The sequence below is a fragment of the Sarcophilus harrisii genome, chromosome 3 (genome assembly GCF_902635505.1).
Source record: "Sarcophilus harrisii chromosome 3, mSarHar1.11, whole genome shotgun sequence".
Classification (NCBI taxonomy): Eukaryota; Metazoa; Chordata; class Mammalia; order Dasyuromorphia; family Dasyuridae; genus Sarcophilus; species Sarcophilus harrisii.
Genome location: NC_045428.1, coordinates 1,659,720 through 1,676,705, shown reverse-complemented (window position 1 = coordinate 1,676,705; position 16,986 = coordinate 1,659,720). Strand labels below are relative to the sequence as shown.

The following is a 16,986-nucleotide window of genomic DNA, read 5'->3' as shown; positions in this document are numbered from 1 at the left end:
ATGAGCCAGTCTTCCCATGGGCCAGACACTGAGAATGCAAGAATCCCAGTGAGACAGTCCCTATCTATGCTCAAGGAACTTCTTTACATGGGACACCCCACACATAGCAGCGGGCACATGGGCCCCGAAGGCCATGCTACAGAGTCAGACATGCTGGGGGAAGAAGCGGAGAGCCTGGAAAGGGGGTTCAGAGTCAGCTTCGAGAGAGCCTTCTTTGCCAAACAGGGTTTTGTATTGGCCTTGATTGAGCAGGAACATGTTCTGAGCCACTCGTTAGAAAAATAACCGCTGACTTGTATGGAGGATGGACTGGTGCGGAGAAAGGCCACTTGAGCCTGGGGGAGAGAGAGAAGGGGCCATATTTGGGGAGGGACAGCAAATTAGAAGTCTAGAATGACCCACATTTGAGAGGGGGGAAGGAGTTGGGGGCCAGTGGACAATTGTGCCCCCTGAGAGACGAGTCAGGTTCTGTGTCGTTTGGGAATCACCAACAGGGAAGCTGGGCCCCAGAGTGGGCTGGCTTGCCTCTAGGTCTCAGCATCTCTCCTGAGCAAACAGGTTCTGGTGCTGCTCACAGAGCTTGTGGGGGGTCAAAGGCATGTGAGTGAAAAAAGGGAACATCTGGATGAGCTACAGCCTCCATCTTTACAGGGAGCTCTCAGCTAGGGCTTTTCTGGCTCTTGACATGCTAGGCTGTATCAGCCTAGCTTAGGTGATTAAGGGCCTGAGAATGTGGGACCCAGAATCAGGAAGACCCTAGGTGGAATCTTCAGACACAGAACAAGCTTTGTGACCCCTTGTCCAAATTACTGAACCTGTTTGCCCCAGAGCTTTTGTTAGTAGAATAGGAATAATAATAATGCCCCTACCTCCCAGAGTTGTTCTGAAAATCAGATGAAACAATCCATGAAGAGCGTTGTGCAAATGCCAAAGCTCTATGTAATGGCTAAGTGAAAACAGTTAGACGGAGTCACAGCTTTGCTGGGGGCATTTTGTGATCTCTTTGATGAGAAATTTCCATCGTTAACTATCTTGGCCAGTTTTGTGGAGGTGATGTGATCAATGTGTTCTATAAAAGTCTCATCTGCGGAAAATAGGGGCACTGCTTCCCAATACTGCTGTTTAGAACTTTTTCAGAATTCTTCTTTAGAATTTCTTTCCAAAATTGAGTAATTAAAAAATAAACTTCTGATTTTTCATTTGATAAGTCTGTTTTGTGTTCTTAAGTTAAAGCCTTCTTCTCTGTCAGTGTTTTATTCATTGAGTGGGCCAGCTTCTAAACTTAGCTTATTTTGGGTCAGTTATGATGTCATTTCAAGAAGATCGTCTCTATTTTCATTTTGAAGCTTAGGATTGTGATTTCCCTACGTACATGTCAGACTGTAACCTAATTCTGGACATTCGTGTCCTTGTGGAGTTTGACAAACTTTCAGTAAACAGTAACAGAAAAATTTTCTCAGACTGTGCAGAGCAGCCTGTAGCCCCCTGGGAACCATTTGGACACGAATGTGCAAAGTCACTTCAAGGCCTCAAAGTCGGATCCCGAATTTACTTTGGAATTTTTCCCCTTCGGTGAGACCTTTGCAGTTCTTAAGTGGAGGGAGAAGCTCAGGGCTGCCCCACACCTTGGCATCCGGGGCCTTCCTGGAGAAGAGGGGGAAGCCCAGCCCCCTCAGGGATGAGGCCCCCCAGCAGATCAGGGCCAGATCCCAGGGCCTCTTCCTTGCAAGATAGTGAGGAGGCCAAAGGGGTCAAATCCTCATGTCCTCAAGCTCTTCCCCTTCATGCCCACGGGAGCCCAGGTGGTCCGTTTCTACCACTTGTTCCAACAGTACTGAACTTAGGAGCCCCTACAAGGGGCAGGGGATGGAATAGACTTCTTGCTTCAGCTTCTCTACCTGGGCTCCCACTTAGGAGGCCCTGTGGGGAATGGCGATGATATCTTTTTTTGTGCCGAATGTGAGATTTGAAATCCAGAGATCTCAAGGCCCGGTTAAAGTGTAGGAAAAAGCAGGTAGAAGTTTGAGGACACATTTTAGATGGGTGGGAAACGCAGCCCATCAATGCGTGAGCAAATTGAGCAATTTCAAGTGTTGGGTTTGAATCTTTTATTATCTGTATCCTTGTCGGTTTCACTAGTCGGTGGACTAAAGGGAAAAGATTTTCAGCTATCCACTAACAAATGCAGCTTTTTTCCTTGAAAAGAAAAAAACTTCATTTTGTTCTCCCTTCTTCAGGTATGAAAGCTGCAAAACAAAGACTTATTCAGTGATCATAGTAAGCTTCTAGCTCAGATTCGTGAAAGTACTCCAAATGATGGGACTCGGTGCCAGGATCATCAGTTGGTGGCTTCTTGGTCCCCTTTATCCCAGACTAGAGAGCATCTTTTGAGTTAGAACATTCACATGAAATACACCAGTTGGCCTACGAGGTTCTAAAATTGGAGGCTAGCAAATATGTATTACAGCTCCCCGTTTCTTGTTCTGCATGAGACAGTGACAGAATCACAGGATTTAAAACTGGAATGGACCTTCCGACATCATTCTCCCACTGCCCCTTTCCCAGTTTACTTGTGAAGGAAATAAGCTTTCAGACCTCTGGCCCCTTGACTTCATGTCAGGAGTTTGGTTGGCCACCTTCAACACTGGGATGAAACCAGAGTGGAAAAACTCCAGAAGTCATTGTGGGAAGGTTAAATTGTTTCTAGAAGGTCCAGAGGATTCTAAACTCAGGTCCGGAGGAGTCTTTACCTGACACCACAGGTTTCGAATGACTGACTTTTTTCATTGATAAGAAATTAAGTAGAATTCTAATAAATTGTCAATTAGGCTCTATTTCTTGCCAGAAAAATCTTTGTAGAAATAACTGTCTTGATCATTGAGTGTTGATTAGTATTTGGGATCTGAAACTTTTTCCTTCTCATTCCACCGTACTAGGTTCCTTGTGAAGATCCTCAGCCTTTACAGATCAATCTGTACTTTGTCTTAAATTTGTAGCTGTCAGGAGCCATCGGGGGTGGGGTGGGGTGGGGGGGTGCACTTAGTGCTTCCCGCTCTACCTTTCTATGTCACCTAGGGCTTATGTCAGGGCTTTTTATCTTCAAGGCTGCCTCTTCCTTACATCTTGCTACCTCTGTACACGCCCGACTCTATCGTGTCTTTTTGAACTAATTTAAACTGATTATATATTAGAGGAAAGCTCTGGAAGATTATTTGCTGACTTGTAATTAATCAGTTTATGTTTTGTCAATATCATAAACCCAACTTCTGTTTTGAAAGCAAAACACAGTTTGTTTTTGATCAAGTATTCCAAATAGCTTTTTGACAAATTTTGAAATATTAATGAACAGATTTAGATGTTTTTAACATCTTTTGAAAGTATAAAAAAATTTAAACTTAGAGAAAGCATTCTGGTACAATTATCAGATATACAGAAAGCAAAACACAGCTGGTGTTTTCATTTTGTTTAGTTTTGTAACAAGTCATTTAACCAAAAATAATAATATTTTTAAATTGGTCCTTTTTAGATTGACCTATTGATACACATAGCAGCAAAACTTTAGAGTTCTTGTAGCATATTAATAACAGCTGTTGGTTAGCTAATCCCAGCTGGAAAACAACCAGAAAATAATCTAATGATGATAGAGAAATTTATGGCTGTCTCTCTTGATAGAACTAATTGCTACTTTCTAATTTCATGTTCTTACTCCTTTCTTGAGATTTTAAAAACTTTGAATCTCTATTTTTATATCTAACATGGTAATACAAAGCACAGAAATTTTCTTCCCGATTGTCCATGCTTCTTTGACAGGAAGATGAATATCTTTTACACACACACACACACACACACTCTCTCTCTCTCTCTCTCTCTCTCTCTCTCTCATCTACATAATAAGAAGTTCTTCTAGGGCCCTTCTGGACCTGCCCCTTCTCTTGACATCGTGCTCCTCTCCACCTCACATGAGCCAGTGGCGTCAGCCTGCTGCCATTCTTTCCCTAGGGCCCTGCATCTCCTTCCTTCCTCAGGATGTCCTCCTTGCCCACAGCTCTCTCTCTCTGCTGGCTTCCCCTATTCCTAGCGAAACCCCCCCCTTGCTGCCCTTCCAGAAGCCTTTCCTGCTAGTGCCTTCTTTCTCTTGGTGGTCTCCAGTTTTGACGTTCTGTCTGCCTTCGGGTGGTTTATGTTAGCTCCCTTTTGGACGCGTGGCTTCTTGGGAGCAGAGGCTGGCTTTTACCTTGCTTGGTCTTACCAACACTTAGCACAGACTCATGGAGCAGGCACTTAGAAGCTCCTTCATTGGGCTTGATCCATGCCGATCACACAGTACCCTAGAGGGGAAAATCACAAAATAGTTAATAGCCACATTGAACCCCTCAGTTGGGGTTCAGCAAGACCAGAATAATGTGTTTTTTAAAACGTACGTGTGTGAGTGCAGCTTGGGATTGTTAAAGTGGTGTACTGCCACCTCATTCCCATCTGTTTCTATTCGGACAAAAAAGGCCAAGTGTTGGATGTGGGCAAACTTGGATTCTAATGCACCGTTCGTGGAGTTGTGAACTGATGGAGAACAACTGGGAACTGTGCCCAAAGGGCTATCAAACTACATGAACTTGGATCCAGCAATACCTCTGCTAGGCTTATATCCCAGAGACATCCAAAAGAAGGGAAAAGGACCTCTTTGTACAAAAATATTTCCAGCCACTCTTTTTTGTTGTGGCTAAGAATTGGAAATCAAAAGGATGTTCATCAATGACCTGCGGTGTATTATTGTGATGGAATTTTTTTGTGCAAGGGTAGAAGGACAAGCAGAAAAGCTGGGAAAGGCTGAGATGAGCTGGGGTAGAGGGAAGTGACAGGACCGGGGGAATGTGGAACACGGTGAGTGCAGTAGTACTGGATGAAGGACTGGGAATGACTTAGCTGCTCTCAGCAGGACACTGATCTTGGACCATCCCAAAGGACTCTCCACTGTCTGCCCCCAGGACCCACAGTGAGTGATTCCAGACTGAAGTGGACTGTTTTCTACTTTAATTTTTTTCTTTCTTTTATTTGAGTCTTGTACAAAATGACTATGGAAGTGTTTTGCATAATCAGACACATGTAACCTATATCTGATTGCTTAATGACTTATATTTGAAATATAAGAATGTTAAAAATTCAAATAAACAAAATGGTGTCTTGCCACCCATAGAATACGAAAAGACCCAAAGGATTAGGTCACCTGTCACATGAGTTGGGTGTTGCATCCTTGTCTCCTTGGACCCCCTACCCCCAACCTACTTTTGAACTTTGGACTTTACCATGCCTTCCTAGTGCAAAAAAACTTGTCCTTGGGAAATCTGCAATATTGAATCTTTTTGGTCCTCACATCTCCTCTGAGTCTTTGCGTTTCCCCCCCCCCCCCCTTTTTGTATATGGTCTTCCCCAGACTCACCTAGGGAAAGGGGAGAGGCATTTGTCTTCTCAGCACTTAGTACAGAGCCTGGCACTTAATAAATGTTGATTGACAGAATGAGTCGTGCGAGATATTATAGGTATGGCATCAGTAGGGAGTCATGGGGTTGTAGACGAGTGGAAAGGACCTTGACAATTCCTCTTATGACTAGGTAGTTAAAGAAATAGAGACACAGAGATCCAAGGCCTGCACTCCTCCCACCCACCCCCATCCCCCAGTTATGGACAATATATTTGCTCTGGGGGGGAAGGGGGGGTTCCAACAGGCCCCTGTGCTGATGAGGTCTCCCAGAAAGCTTCAGGTGAATGTATTACTTCTGCTGCCCCGAGAAAGGACCAGGAGGCTTGGGGGAAAGAATATTATTCAGAGCTTACCTGAAGGATTCAAACTCCCTCTTTATAAATTCAAAACCCCTTTTGATATAGGCCTGACTGCCATTCCACCCCAGAGAGTCAGTCAGGAAACAGTGAACAACTGGAAGAAGTTCTTGGCTTCTGTTGTTCATTGGAGATAGTGTATTCATTCCTGGGGGTCGGAGAGTAGTATGGAAAGAGAACAAACTCTTTCAAACTCAAAGCAGTGATGACCAATTAGAAAAAGCAGGAACTGAGGGGAAATGGAAGGGGAATTGTGCCTTTACTGTTAAGAAATAAGATTCCTCTGGACTCTTGTGACAGCAGATTTTTGAAAGAAATGGTCACGGCAGGCTGATGAATGCTCCGGCTAGCTCAGAGACTCCGAAAGGGGCATGTTGCTGCTTGGGAGAAGGCTCCGTTGCTACTGGATTTTAATGTTACTGGAAAACCTCAGTGAATTTTTGGTTGATTTTAAATGTGACACAAAACAGAACATTTTAAAGAAAATTGCTAATAGCAGCTAAATAATTTTTTTAAGTTTACTAAATTTGCATTTATTTACTTGTTAGTTTTAAAGTCTCTTACCCTTTCACACACACCTTGGACAAAGCAACAATTTGACATTGATATGTTATTTATTTTGTAATGTAAAAAATCTTGGTAGTTGTCACTTATCTAAATGTGCAGTGTTGTTGTTTTGCAATTGTGTTAATATTATAACCTCTGTTGTCATGGAAGCAAGTCTCTGAAGGCGGCTTTAAATGTTTCCATGGTGTTACCATGGATAGTCACATGGGCAAGATTTTTATCTTTGGAGATGGCTTTATTAAAAGATGCAGCTGGAAAGGGATGAGTATGATGATGTGATATTCATTATTGGCTTATTAGTCAAGGAGTAAAGATAGGATTTATCCGCATTAAAATCCTCTTGCCGAATCCCATGTTACAATATGTGCCCAAGGATTGTGCAGTTGGTTCTGTTTTGCATGCAGCAAGATTATAGATGTATTTGTACCACAGTGTTTGTTTCTTCTACTTTTTCCTTGAGTTTCATAGCCCCCTCAGTTACGTTCTAGAAGCTGATGCTTGGAATCCAATCGGTTCCACCCTCTTTCCAGTGCTCTGGGGACAGAAGGATGGGCGACATTTAGAGACCAGGTGATGGCTAATGAGATGATGCAGATGGCCCAGGGAAGCTTCCTGAGTTGTTTGTTGTGGACTTTTCTGCTGATTAGTAATGAAGTGGTGGCTTCTGTGAGCCTTGTAGGACAGCCATAGTTTTGGTGTGGCACCTGTAATATAGGAAGGTGTCTGCGAATTTAAAATAGAACTTCGAAAAAGAGTCAGAGGATTGTAATTTTAGTGCCACAAAACCTGAGAGTTCTTCCCTTCTATGGGACCTGGGAACCTTTTTATTTTATTTATTGTAATTGTTTTATGTCTTTATATATCATGTTGGGAGAGAGAAATTAGGCAGGGAAAAGCCATGAGAGAGAAAAACAAATGGGGAAAAAAGAAGTAAACAGAGCATGTTACACTCATTCTCTATAGTTCTCTCTCTGGATGCAACCGATGTTTTCTGTCCAAAATCTATTAGGAGTGCTTTGGACCACCGAGCTGCTGAGAAGAACCAAGTCTTTCAAAGTTGATCATCACACAAATGTATTGTGTACAATGTATTCTTGGTTCTGCTTGTTTCACTCAGATCAGTTTGTGTAAATCTTTTCAGGCCTTTCTAAAATCACCTTGTTGATCATTTTTTTCTCTTTAAAATATAATAATAAGATGGTTCTCTCTGGGAGAGAGGTTTTCTCAGGGAGGTTTTCTGGAGGCAGCCTTGGTTTCAGTTACAAGTAAATAATTACTCCAAAATCGCACCCTGTTGATAAAAATTCAGATCTTTTATTGTGTCCTTCAATATAGCCCAGTTAGCTCAGGCCTATCTCTCTGCTTGGTTCCAAGAGCTCCCTCTGGATGTCTCCAAATTCAAAGGTTTGTCCTTCAGACTCCCTCCAGCACCAAGGTTCCTCCCAGAGTGCTCCTCTCCGACCCCTGGGAATGTTCCCAGGGGAACATTCTCAAGCTGTAAGAGCTTCCTCTATATATATCATCTCCCAAAAGTTAACTCCTCCTCCTGGAGAGAATGGGATTCTGGGTTATCTCCCAGAGTGCTCTCTGGCCCTAAAAACATCAAGGGAGGTGTGAACACAAGCATTATTGTCTATCAGTTGTACTTAGTACCTTGTTTCAAGTTCCGGCCCAAAACATCTCCTTCCAAGATCAAATCAATCATTGAACCATGCCAAATTAGATAATTATTGTCTCTATCAACTCTAATGGCTTAAGAGTTTGTAAAGATTCCAACAACAATATTCTATGACCTTCACGGGGGGCGTCCACTCAGTTTCCACTTTCTTGCTGCCACAAATATTTTTGCACACGTGGGTCCCTTTCCTCCTTGTAATATCCTTGGGATGCAGACCCAGTAATGACACTACTGGGTCAAAGGACATGCTGAGTTTGGTAGCTTTTAAGACATTTTTTTGATGGAGAAAGGGAAGGGAATTAAACCCCCGTGCAACATCTCGCCTCCAGTGACAACTCAGGGTCACATAGCCATGAGAAGCTGAGCCCCTTAATGGGGGCAGGAAGGTAAAAGGAGATTAGCTGGCCGGAGTCAGCCCTGAGCAAGAGAACAGTAGCCTCCCTGGCCCATCCCGGTTCCTTATTTTGAAAGGAAATTGAGGCAGAGATGAACTGATTTGCTCAAGGCAATCAGATGCCACAATAGATAGTGCTGGAAGATCTGAGTTCAAATCCTGCCTCAGACATCCCTAGGTGTGGGACTCTGGGCAAGTCATTGCCCTTCTACTACAGCTCTCCCCCCACCTTGGTGGTGAGGCTCCAATGAGAAAATACCTGGGAATACTGTATAGAGCTTTATTGATGCGCCCTCTGTCAGGGCTGCTGTGGTGGCAGTCGCCCCTACCAATGACAGTAGGTGGGAAGGCTTCCAAGGCCACTTCTTTGTTTTCGAATGCTTACTTGATACCCAGTACTGAAATTTCAAGTTGTAATGTGATATTATAGAGCAAATGAAATCCTGAGTTTATCCGGGGAATTATTAAAAGTATGGTCCCTTTTCATTGGCCTAAAACCGTAGTAATGACAGTTCTGTGGCTTGGTTTTCTGAAAATGTGAAAACGTCCTTTGCCTTTATCCAAAGCCTCTTCTTGTCTCTTACTCCTTTATCAAAGTTGAGTGTGATTTCCTGGCTTAGGCAGCTCCTCTTGAGGAAACCCTTCTTCCCAGGGCATGGCAGAGCTTGGGCCCAGGTCATCCAGGTCTCCTTCTCTGGCCTTTGGCAGAAAGCGTTTCTCTTGGAAAAGGGACTCTGTGAGAGGAGAGAGAATCGTGGAAAGGCCCAGTGGAGCAGCCTGGAGTGAGGCCTTCGGGGAGTCACTTGGGGGAGGGAAGGCTTTGTGGCTGAAGAAGGAGAGCTTGGTCTGGGCGGCTTCGAGGCAGCTGGGGAACACGGGTGCCAGAGGACCCCTGGGGTTTTAAATGTAGAACAGGTTTGATTGGATTTGGTCAGGATGCCTAGGACTAAGACCTGAGCTCACACCTTATCCGAGAATTTCCCTCCCTTTTCTTGTGCACTTATTTGCTGGGCTTGTTCTCTCCCCAGCCCACCAGATTATTCTGGGGGCAGCGGTGGCAGTAACAGGTGCTGGGAGTGCCAGGCCTTTGCTGCTCTTTGTCCTCAGGACTGTTCTGGAGCAGACGTCATGCTCGACTGCCATGTGCCTGCTTGTGGATTTACCTGGTGCGGTAGGAAGCGGGGCAGCTGTCATCTGCCACTGAGTATGGCTTGCTCCGGCCTCCATCCAGGTTTTCCATGCCTAGCAATGCCCTCCTTCCCTCTGGTTGTTTGACAGGGTGGCAGAGAAAGGCCTTTGGCGAATGGGTGGCGGCTCCTTGCCCAGGTTATCAGCCATCTCTTAAAGGCTCCCTCCCCCCAGGACAGCTATCCTTCCCCAGATTTTCCTGAGGTTACTCTCATCTGCTTCTGGATTTACTTTACTCTTCCTTTCAAGACCATTGCCCACATCAGAGTCCCAGCATAGTCTGAGCGCCAGTTAAGTACAGGATACAAAGAAAGACAAAAGGCAATTCTTCTCCTTTTTAGCCCTTTTCTCTCAGACTTTCTTTTAATTACCTCACCTGCTTGCAGGTTTTTGACTGTCACCCATATGCAAGGTGATCCCCAGACTACACTGTATTAACAGTTGGATATCCCATAAACAAGATCCCCAAATCTAAAATGGAGCTCCTGCCTTCTTTCCCACACCTGCCCCTTGTCTGAAGTTGTCCTGGATGCTTCTGTGTGTCTAGATTCCCAACCTTTGTGTATCCTGACATTGGTCACACTCTGTCTTCTCCTCTCCACCCTCTTGGTCACTGCCTTGGCCCAGGCCCTCCTTCTGAGCCCACCCAAACCCTCTGAATCAGGATCCTTGGACCTTGTCACTGCTGGCTTCAGTTTACCTTTCTAGACATGTTAGGAGAACCTAATGGATGCTCCATCCCAGGCAAGCCGACCAGTGCTGACTTTGCCCCAGCCCTGGGGCCTAAATGTTGAGGGGTGAGGATACCTTAACAGTGATGGGGATCCTCAGGCTGGTGTCGCAGGTTTTGCGAAAGAATTATCAGTCCCAGTCTGCAAGTGGGGCTTTTGGCAAAATGGGTTTATTTTCACTGAGAAACTCTTTCTCTCATTGGGCCACTTTTTGATTAGGAAGATAGCAAAGTTTGGGATACAGAGTTTTGATATTATTTAGCCTTCTATGGCTTTGGGGGAGTGATCTCCAGATGAACTGAGGGACTAATTTCCAGATCATTAATGGGTGGTGATTTGTTTCCCAGATGAATTGGAGGTGGGAGTTTCCTGTGGAAACCAGGTAGGAGGATGGGGATGCTTCCAGAGCCCCACAGGGGTTGAGATTCAGAGTTTTTCCAACCCAGGCCCACCCCCCTAAAAGATCAGGGGGACACAGTTCTATTATATCATAAACACAATGTGGAGGTGTTCACACCAACAAAATTATAGATCTCCAAAGTAGTCATCCAAGTCACAGCATTAAATTGGACAGATACTACAAGGTGAGGAATTGAAAATGACTCTGGGTCAAAAAAGGATCCGTGAGGCTGGAGTTCCCAAATAATGTTGAAAAGGAGAATCTGGTGAAATAGTTTAGGAGAATGAAACATGACTGCAAATATGTTTGAATCACATCTTTTAAAATGTAAGAAAACTACTATGAAGACTGTATTTCGGATTATCTAATACAAATCTGATGAAGTCCCTACCTAACGATGGTGTCGGAATAGCAGTTCCTAATCCAATTAGGAAGTAAAGTTACACAAGGCACATGTGAAGAATTTTCAGTGGCCAAAAGATAATCTTGATTTATGAGAAGAGGCAAATATGAAAGCGTATCAGGAGATATTAGAAAGATGATAGCAAAGAAAGGGGCTTTAACAGTTTAGTAATGGAAAAGACAAGTTCTCCAGGGAAATTCACAATTAACCAGGAAAAAGGGAATGCCCCATGAGGTGGGAGAGTGCCATTAATTGGCTGCTAAATCCGGAGAGGAGTTTAACAGACTAACCCAAGAGGGAAGGGCATTACAGCATTGCTTCATGGACTAACCCTAAGAGAGAGTCAGCCAAGATGGGAAAGGCCTTAGGCAGATTGATAGAGAACTTGGGTTTCTGATTGGGTACGGTAAAGGTAGAGTTTCCCAAGAGCTTCTGGGGCTGGGGCTAGTGCCCCTCCCTGCTTGCCTTCTGCTCGGGACTTCAGGTTTTTCTGCCACGTCCCCTAGTTAGCCAGGACCTCCGTTGTCATTGGTTGCAGGGCCAGTGGTATTGCAGGTAGTCCCCAGCTACTTTATGGAGATCCTTGTAACACCAGGCTCCTTTGGCATTAGCTTAACTAAGATGGAGCGTGCATCCTTTGAGGGCCCAGTCCCAGCTAGGGAGGGCAGACAACCCGGAGGCTGCAGGAGGGAGTGCAGAAAGCTGAGGGAAGCTTTCTGAGTTGTTTGTTGTGGACTTTTCTGCTGATTAGTAATGAAGTGGTGGCTTCTGTGAGCCTTGTAGGACAGCCATAGTTTTGGTGTGGCACCTGTAATACAGGAAGGTGTCTGCGAATTTAAAATAGAACTTCGAAAAAGAGTCAGAGGATTGTAATTTTAGTGCCACAAAACCTGAGAGGAGTTCTTCCCTTCTATGGGACCTGGGAACCTTTTTATTTTATTTATTGTAATTGTTTTATGTCTTTATGTATCATGTTGGGAGAGAGAAATTAGGCAGGGAAAAGCCATGAGAGAGAAAAACAAATGGGGAAAAAAGAAGTAAACACAGCATGTGATTTCCCCTGAGTGTTTCCATGGGATAGCTCCTTCCTGCTGGGCCCGAGAGCATGCCTGGTGCGCCTGCTTTGCTGTTTGGCTTTGTTAAGAAATGTTCTGCTGCTCGATGTCTTGGATCTTTCCTGACTCTTTGTCCTTGATGATTTTTAGCCAACAGAAGCTGCACCTCCCTCTCCTCCCATTGTCCCTGTGATCCCTGTCCTGCCCGTCTCTGCTGAGAATACTGTCATCCTGCCCACAACACCACAGGTTTTTATTCTTTTTTTTTTCCTGTATTTTCTTTCTCTCTTCCATACCTCCTTCAGTGTTTGAAATTGTTTTCTGTTTCCTTTGAGCCTTTAACTTTACTTAGAGCATCAGTTTACTTTAAAGAAATTTCACATTTAAACTGGCTGAAATTCAAAATATTTAGTATTTTAGTGATCTTTTATCATATTCTTAATAACCTCCCAATTTGGTGGAGTTCTGATGTTCTGATTATGTAATTTCCACATAGTGGTTCGTTATCTGATTGAATCCAGTGCTGTATGTTCAGATAAATAGCATTTTGTGGCTCCATGAATTACTTATTGTATGTTTTTGAAAAAAACAAATGGAACTCTGTTGCCTTGGTAATGTGTTCTTTTGTTTTCTTTGTTTACCTTAATTGGGTCTTGCTGTAGCTTGAGAAATCAAGCAGTCAATTGCAATTAAGAAACTAAAGGTTTTTCCCTTTGAAAGTGCGGTTTCATATGCTGTGTTAAGACCAGATGTCCAGAGTCCATTCTCTCCTCTGCATTCATTAGCACGTCTTTACTGTGCTGGGTTACTGCCATCTCTGGCATTGTCTGTTTTGCATAGGGCAGATGATACTTGTCAGAAACGATCCTCCTATTTTCCAGTGTTTCCAAATGAAAGATTGCTCCACGTTTGGTTCCTGAACCTTCAGAACTTCCCAAAAGGACGGCCATGTGGTAACTGGCGTCCACACCGGTGGGAGAGGTGACCGTGTCCTGCCATTAGGCAGCAGATTGCAGCCAGTCTTTGGCCAGAAGGAGTTGACTGTAATTCTGCTTCCTGAATGCTTCCCTCTAAAAGAACTCATTAAAAGGGAAATCATTGGAAAACCGGGAGGACACACCCAGTGAGCCTTCAAGTCAGATCTTCCCTCTTCAGAGGAGAGAGATTGGAGCTATGAATAAAAGGTAGCTTGGAGTAAGGAGGGGAGGCTGCTTGATGGTCTTGTCGGACCCTGAGGTTCAGCAGCGCAGCCGCGTGTGAAGGAAGAAATCTCACCAGCTGGCACATCGGTCTGGCCCCCGGCAGCAGCCCTCAGCTCGCCTGGACCTGCCTCCCGCACCCCCTCTGCCCAGATGGTGTCAGCAGCTCTCCTCTGCTCCCCTGCCTCTGACCTCCCATTGCTGCCAAGGGAATGTTCCCCAAGTGCGAGTTGAGTTGACTGCACCTCCAGAGTAAACTGAGCCCTGGCTGTCCCTGGCTCCATGCTGGGCTCCCCTTGCCCTCGGACTCAAAGGGGCTCAGCCTCCTTGGCTGAGTGGCTCCAGTGGCACTTGGGGTCTTTGCTGGTCCCTTTGTGTTCCCTTCCACCCTCCCAGACCCCCAGTCTTCCCTCTTCAGGGTGGGCTCACTCTGTGCCCATACGTACCCTTGTCTCCCCCGTGGGAATGTGCTGTGGGCTTTTAGGCCTGGCACATGATAGGGGTTCAATGAGCAGGGGCTGACTTGGGCCACTGACATCACCGTGGAGTGGGTCCTTGGGGTGAGCCAGCACCGTCTCTCTGTCCCACCCCTGACTTCTCGTGTGCCCCCCAACAGCCCTTCCATGCACCTGTCCGTACAGGGGGCTCCCTCCTCATCATGGTCTTTGGCCCTGCACAGCATTGCCCAGAATTGAGCCTGTGTTCTTGGGCACACGGCACTATCCCCTCTTGGGATAAGGGGGCTGCCCCCAACCTCACAGTAGAAGCAGTTGCTCCTTAGGGTCTGATTGGGAGCTGGGGGTCCATTCCCCACCATCCCAGAGTGTATATTTCTCCAGTTGGCTTCTTGATCCCCCATGATAAGACTTGACGTTTCTCTCTCTCTGAATTTGGTCATAGAGTTGCCCTTCTGTCCTGGCCTGTGAATGTTTTTGGTACCCTTTCACCCAGTGTGACCTCCCAGCCTGGGTCCCCTCCATGCTGGGCCTTCTGTTGCCCCTTCTCTTGCAGGATATAACCTGCAGGGAACCTATCCAGAGGTAAGGAACAAGGGGAAACCGGACCCTCCGACCTCACTAACCTCCCCGCAGCAGCTACCACAGCATGCCCAGAGTGCCATATAAAACACATACCCAAACAGGCCTTCATAGAAGAAATGACTCCGGGAAAGGACCCGCAGCCCACCAAGACGCTCCGTCCCACCCGGTTGAGTCACTTGAGCTTTACGCCATCCACCCAGCCTCTGGCCTGGGCACTAGCGCTTACATATTGCTGGCCATAAGTAACAAGTTAATCATTGACTAAAACGGGCCCTCAGAGGGAAGGTGAGGGGTGGAGCTGGGGACAAGATGTATAACTTTTCAAGGTTTGAAGGACACAGTGCATTCTTTCTCTTACAGCAGCAGGCGGGCAGGGCACCTGTCAGAGGTAACGCCGGCCCTGCTGAATGTGCCTCCTCCTCTCCCCCCTTACTATACTAGGGCCTGAGGACCGACAAATGTGGGCCAGAGAGCGCTTGGCTCGGGTAGCATCACTCCATCCCAGAGCTGCGCCCCAGCCCCCTCCCCCTTCCCCAGCTGCCGAGGGGGGCTCACTGGGCCGGTGGCACAGAACAACCTGGCTCTTGTGTTCTTGAGGGGGCCTTTTTGGGGAAGGAAAGGGTGACTTTAGGGCATTCCAGGAGGGCCCTGTCATCTCCCCCATTCAGATGAATGGGAACAGCTTTTTGTTGTGGGGTTTTACCTTGTGGATGTTGTCTGCCTGTGTATCCAAGGATGGGTCTGCTTGGTAATATTTTCCCAGGCTCCTTGTCTGAAAGGACAATAAGGTCACTGAGAGAAGTAGTCTGAGGGAGGAGAGATGGCGACCCGGGACCCTGACCTGGATGGAGATCCAGCAGAGAAGGCCAAGGAGGATCACGTAGAGGGCAGGGAGGGAAAGGGGTGACCTCGAGAACGGGGGGAGGCCGTGCAAGCCCCGGTTCTAGACGGTCTCCCCAAGGAGTTTGGCCAGAAAAGGGCTCAGAGATGGGCGGCCCCTGACAGAGTGTGCAGGGCATCTGTTGTGGGCCTGAGGAAGGACTGGCAGGGCCCGTGGCATGGGCTGTGACCCAGCTCAGCAGTGCCTGTAACTGCCTCCTGGCTCCCTCTCTGAGCGCCCTGTTCCCCTCTGGAGCATTGCCATCAGTGGTTTCTCTTACAGGAGCCCTAAACTTCTACCGTTTCCGTTGGCCTCTAGACTTGAACCCAGCTCCCATGGGAGCTTCCTGAATCTTCTCCCAATAAGACAGCCCAGCTCCGCCAACCCCACGGCCCAGCCTCGGCCAGCCCAAGCACGCTGTTCTCAGGACAGTTCTGCGGGGCGGTCTCTTTAGAGAGGGAAAGGGGGAAGGCTAGAATGGGGCAGTGAAGGTTGGGGGGGGGGGTTACTCTGTTGTCTTGAAACTATTAAGCGTTTTTAAATACATCCTTCTGTTTGGTTTTTATGAAAATTCTTTTTGTGGACTAAGTGAGAGCAAGCCATTTACTTGTAGTAAGAAACCTATGTAATACCAAGCATAATCCAGTTAATATTTGTCCAACTCTCTTACTTTAGAGAGTTACTTTATACAATAATTTCCACTCAGATTGGTACTTAAAGATACAAGAATATAATGTTTTCCTTACTCACAATGTCAGAATAGCAAGCGTCAGGATGCTTTGTCCAGAATTCAGTACATATTAAATGAATAAAGAAAGGGACTACTCTAGTAATTCTGTCATTTGTTAAAAATATGACTGAATTTGGGGAAACGATTTCCTCCTATAATTATTCACAGATGTTAACTTTAATTCCTTTAGGAAAAAAACCAATTATTTTTAATCTTAAGGTTAATTGAGCAGTATTTAATTAATGGTGATAGCAGGTAGCAAGTAATGTGCATTTCCCTTGAAAAGATTTGGAGGTTTTAATACAATAGTGAAACTAATTGTAAGAACATTATCATGTAGAAACTATCATAACTCCCTACCACTGGAATTACAAAACAACCGGTGTCATTTCCTGATCGATAAAACAGAAGAATTGAAGATTGGACATGATGGAAAAGGCCCTGGGGAATAGCGATAAGAGGACCATGTCTCTGTGTGTTATGCTGAAAAGCTTCAAGGAGCTTTTAAAAGTCTGCTTAAGCTCTCTTTATACCCATGGATCTTTGGGGTTGCATTTGTTAATCAAGAGAGTACCTGAGTGCAGAAGAAATAATGCGTCAGTTGTCCTTGGGCCAATAATTCCCAGATCTCTCTGTCCGGCCCATCCTCCCGAAGCTGGAAATCACAAACTGCTTGTCCCGGTGGCATCTCCTCCTGCAGTGACGCATTCACACACACTCACGTGCTCCGGTCCTGAAAGCTGGGTGCTGCTTGCCCCACTTCCCATCACTTGCTGCTGTTTCTGCATCTCTCCCATCATCTTCCTCCCGCAAGGACCTTACAAGGGTTTCGGAATGGGTCTCCCCATTGTAGCCGTGGGAATCCATTTCTGCCACACTGTCCTACCAT

General features: G+C 45.9%; 1 protein-coding gene across 22 annotated transcripts in view; it reads left to right on the top strand.

Annotated features, from left to right (window-relative positions):
• DLG1 (discs large MAGUK scaffold protein 1) overlaps positions 1 to 16,986 on the top strand; it is a 271,420-nt gene that overhangs the window by 199,332 nt on the left and 55,102 nt on the right. For 14 of the 22 annotated variants that reach the window (XM_031963573.1, XM_031963568.1, XM_031963563.1 and 11 more), the window contains one exon: positions 12,399 to 12,497. The exons of the other annotated variants lie outside the window; for them this stretch is intronic. In XM_031963573.1, coding sequence (XP_031819433.1) covers positions 12,399 to 12,497 — 99 coding nt within the window. The remainder of the gene's footprint in view (positions 1 to 12,398; positions 12,498 to 16,986) is intronic. 22 annotated transcript variants of the gene reach the window in all.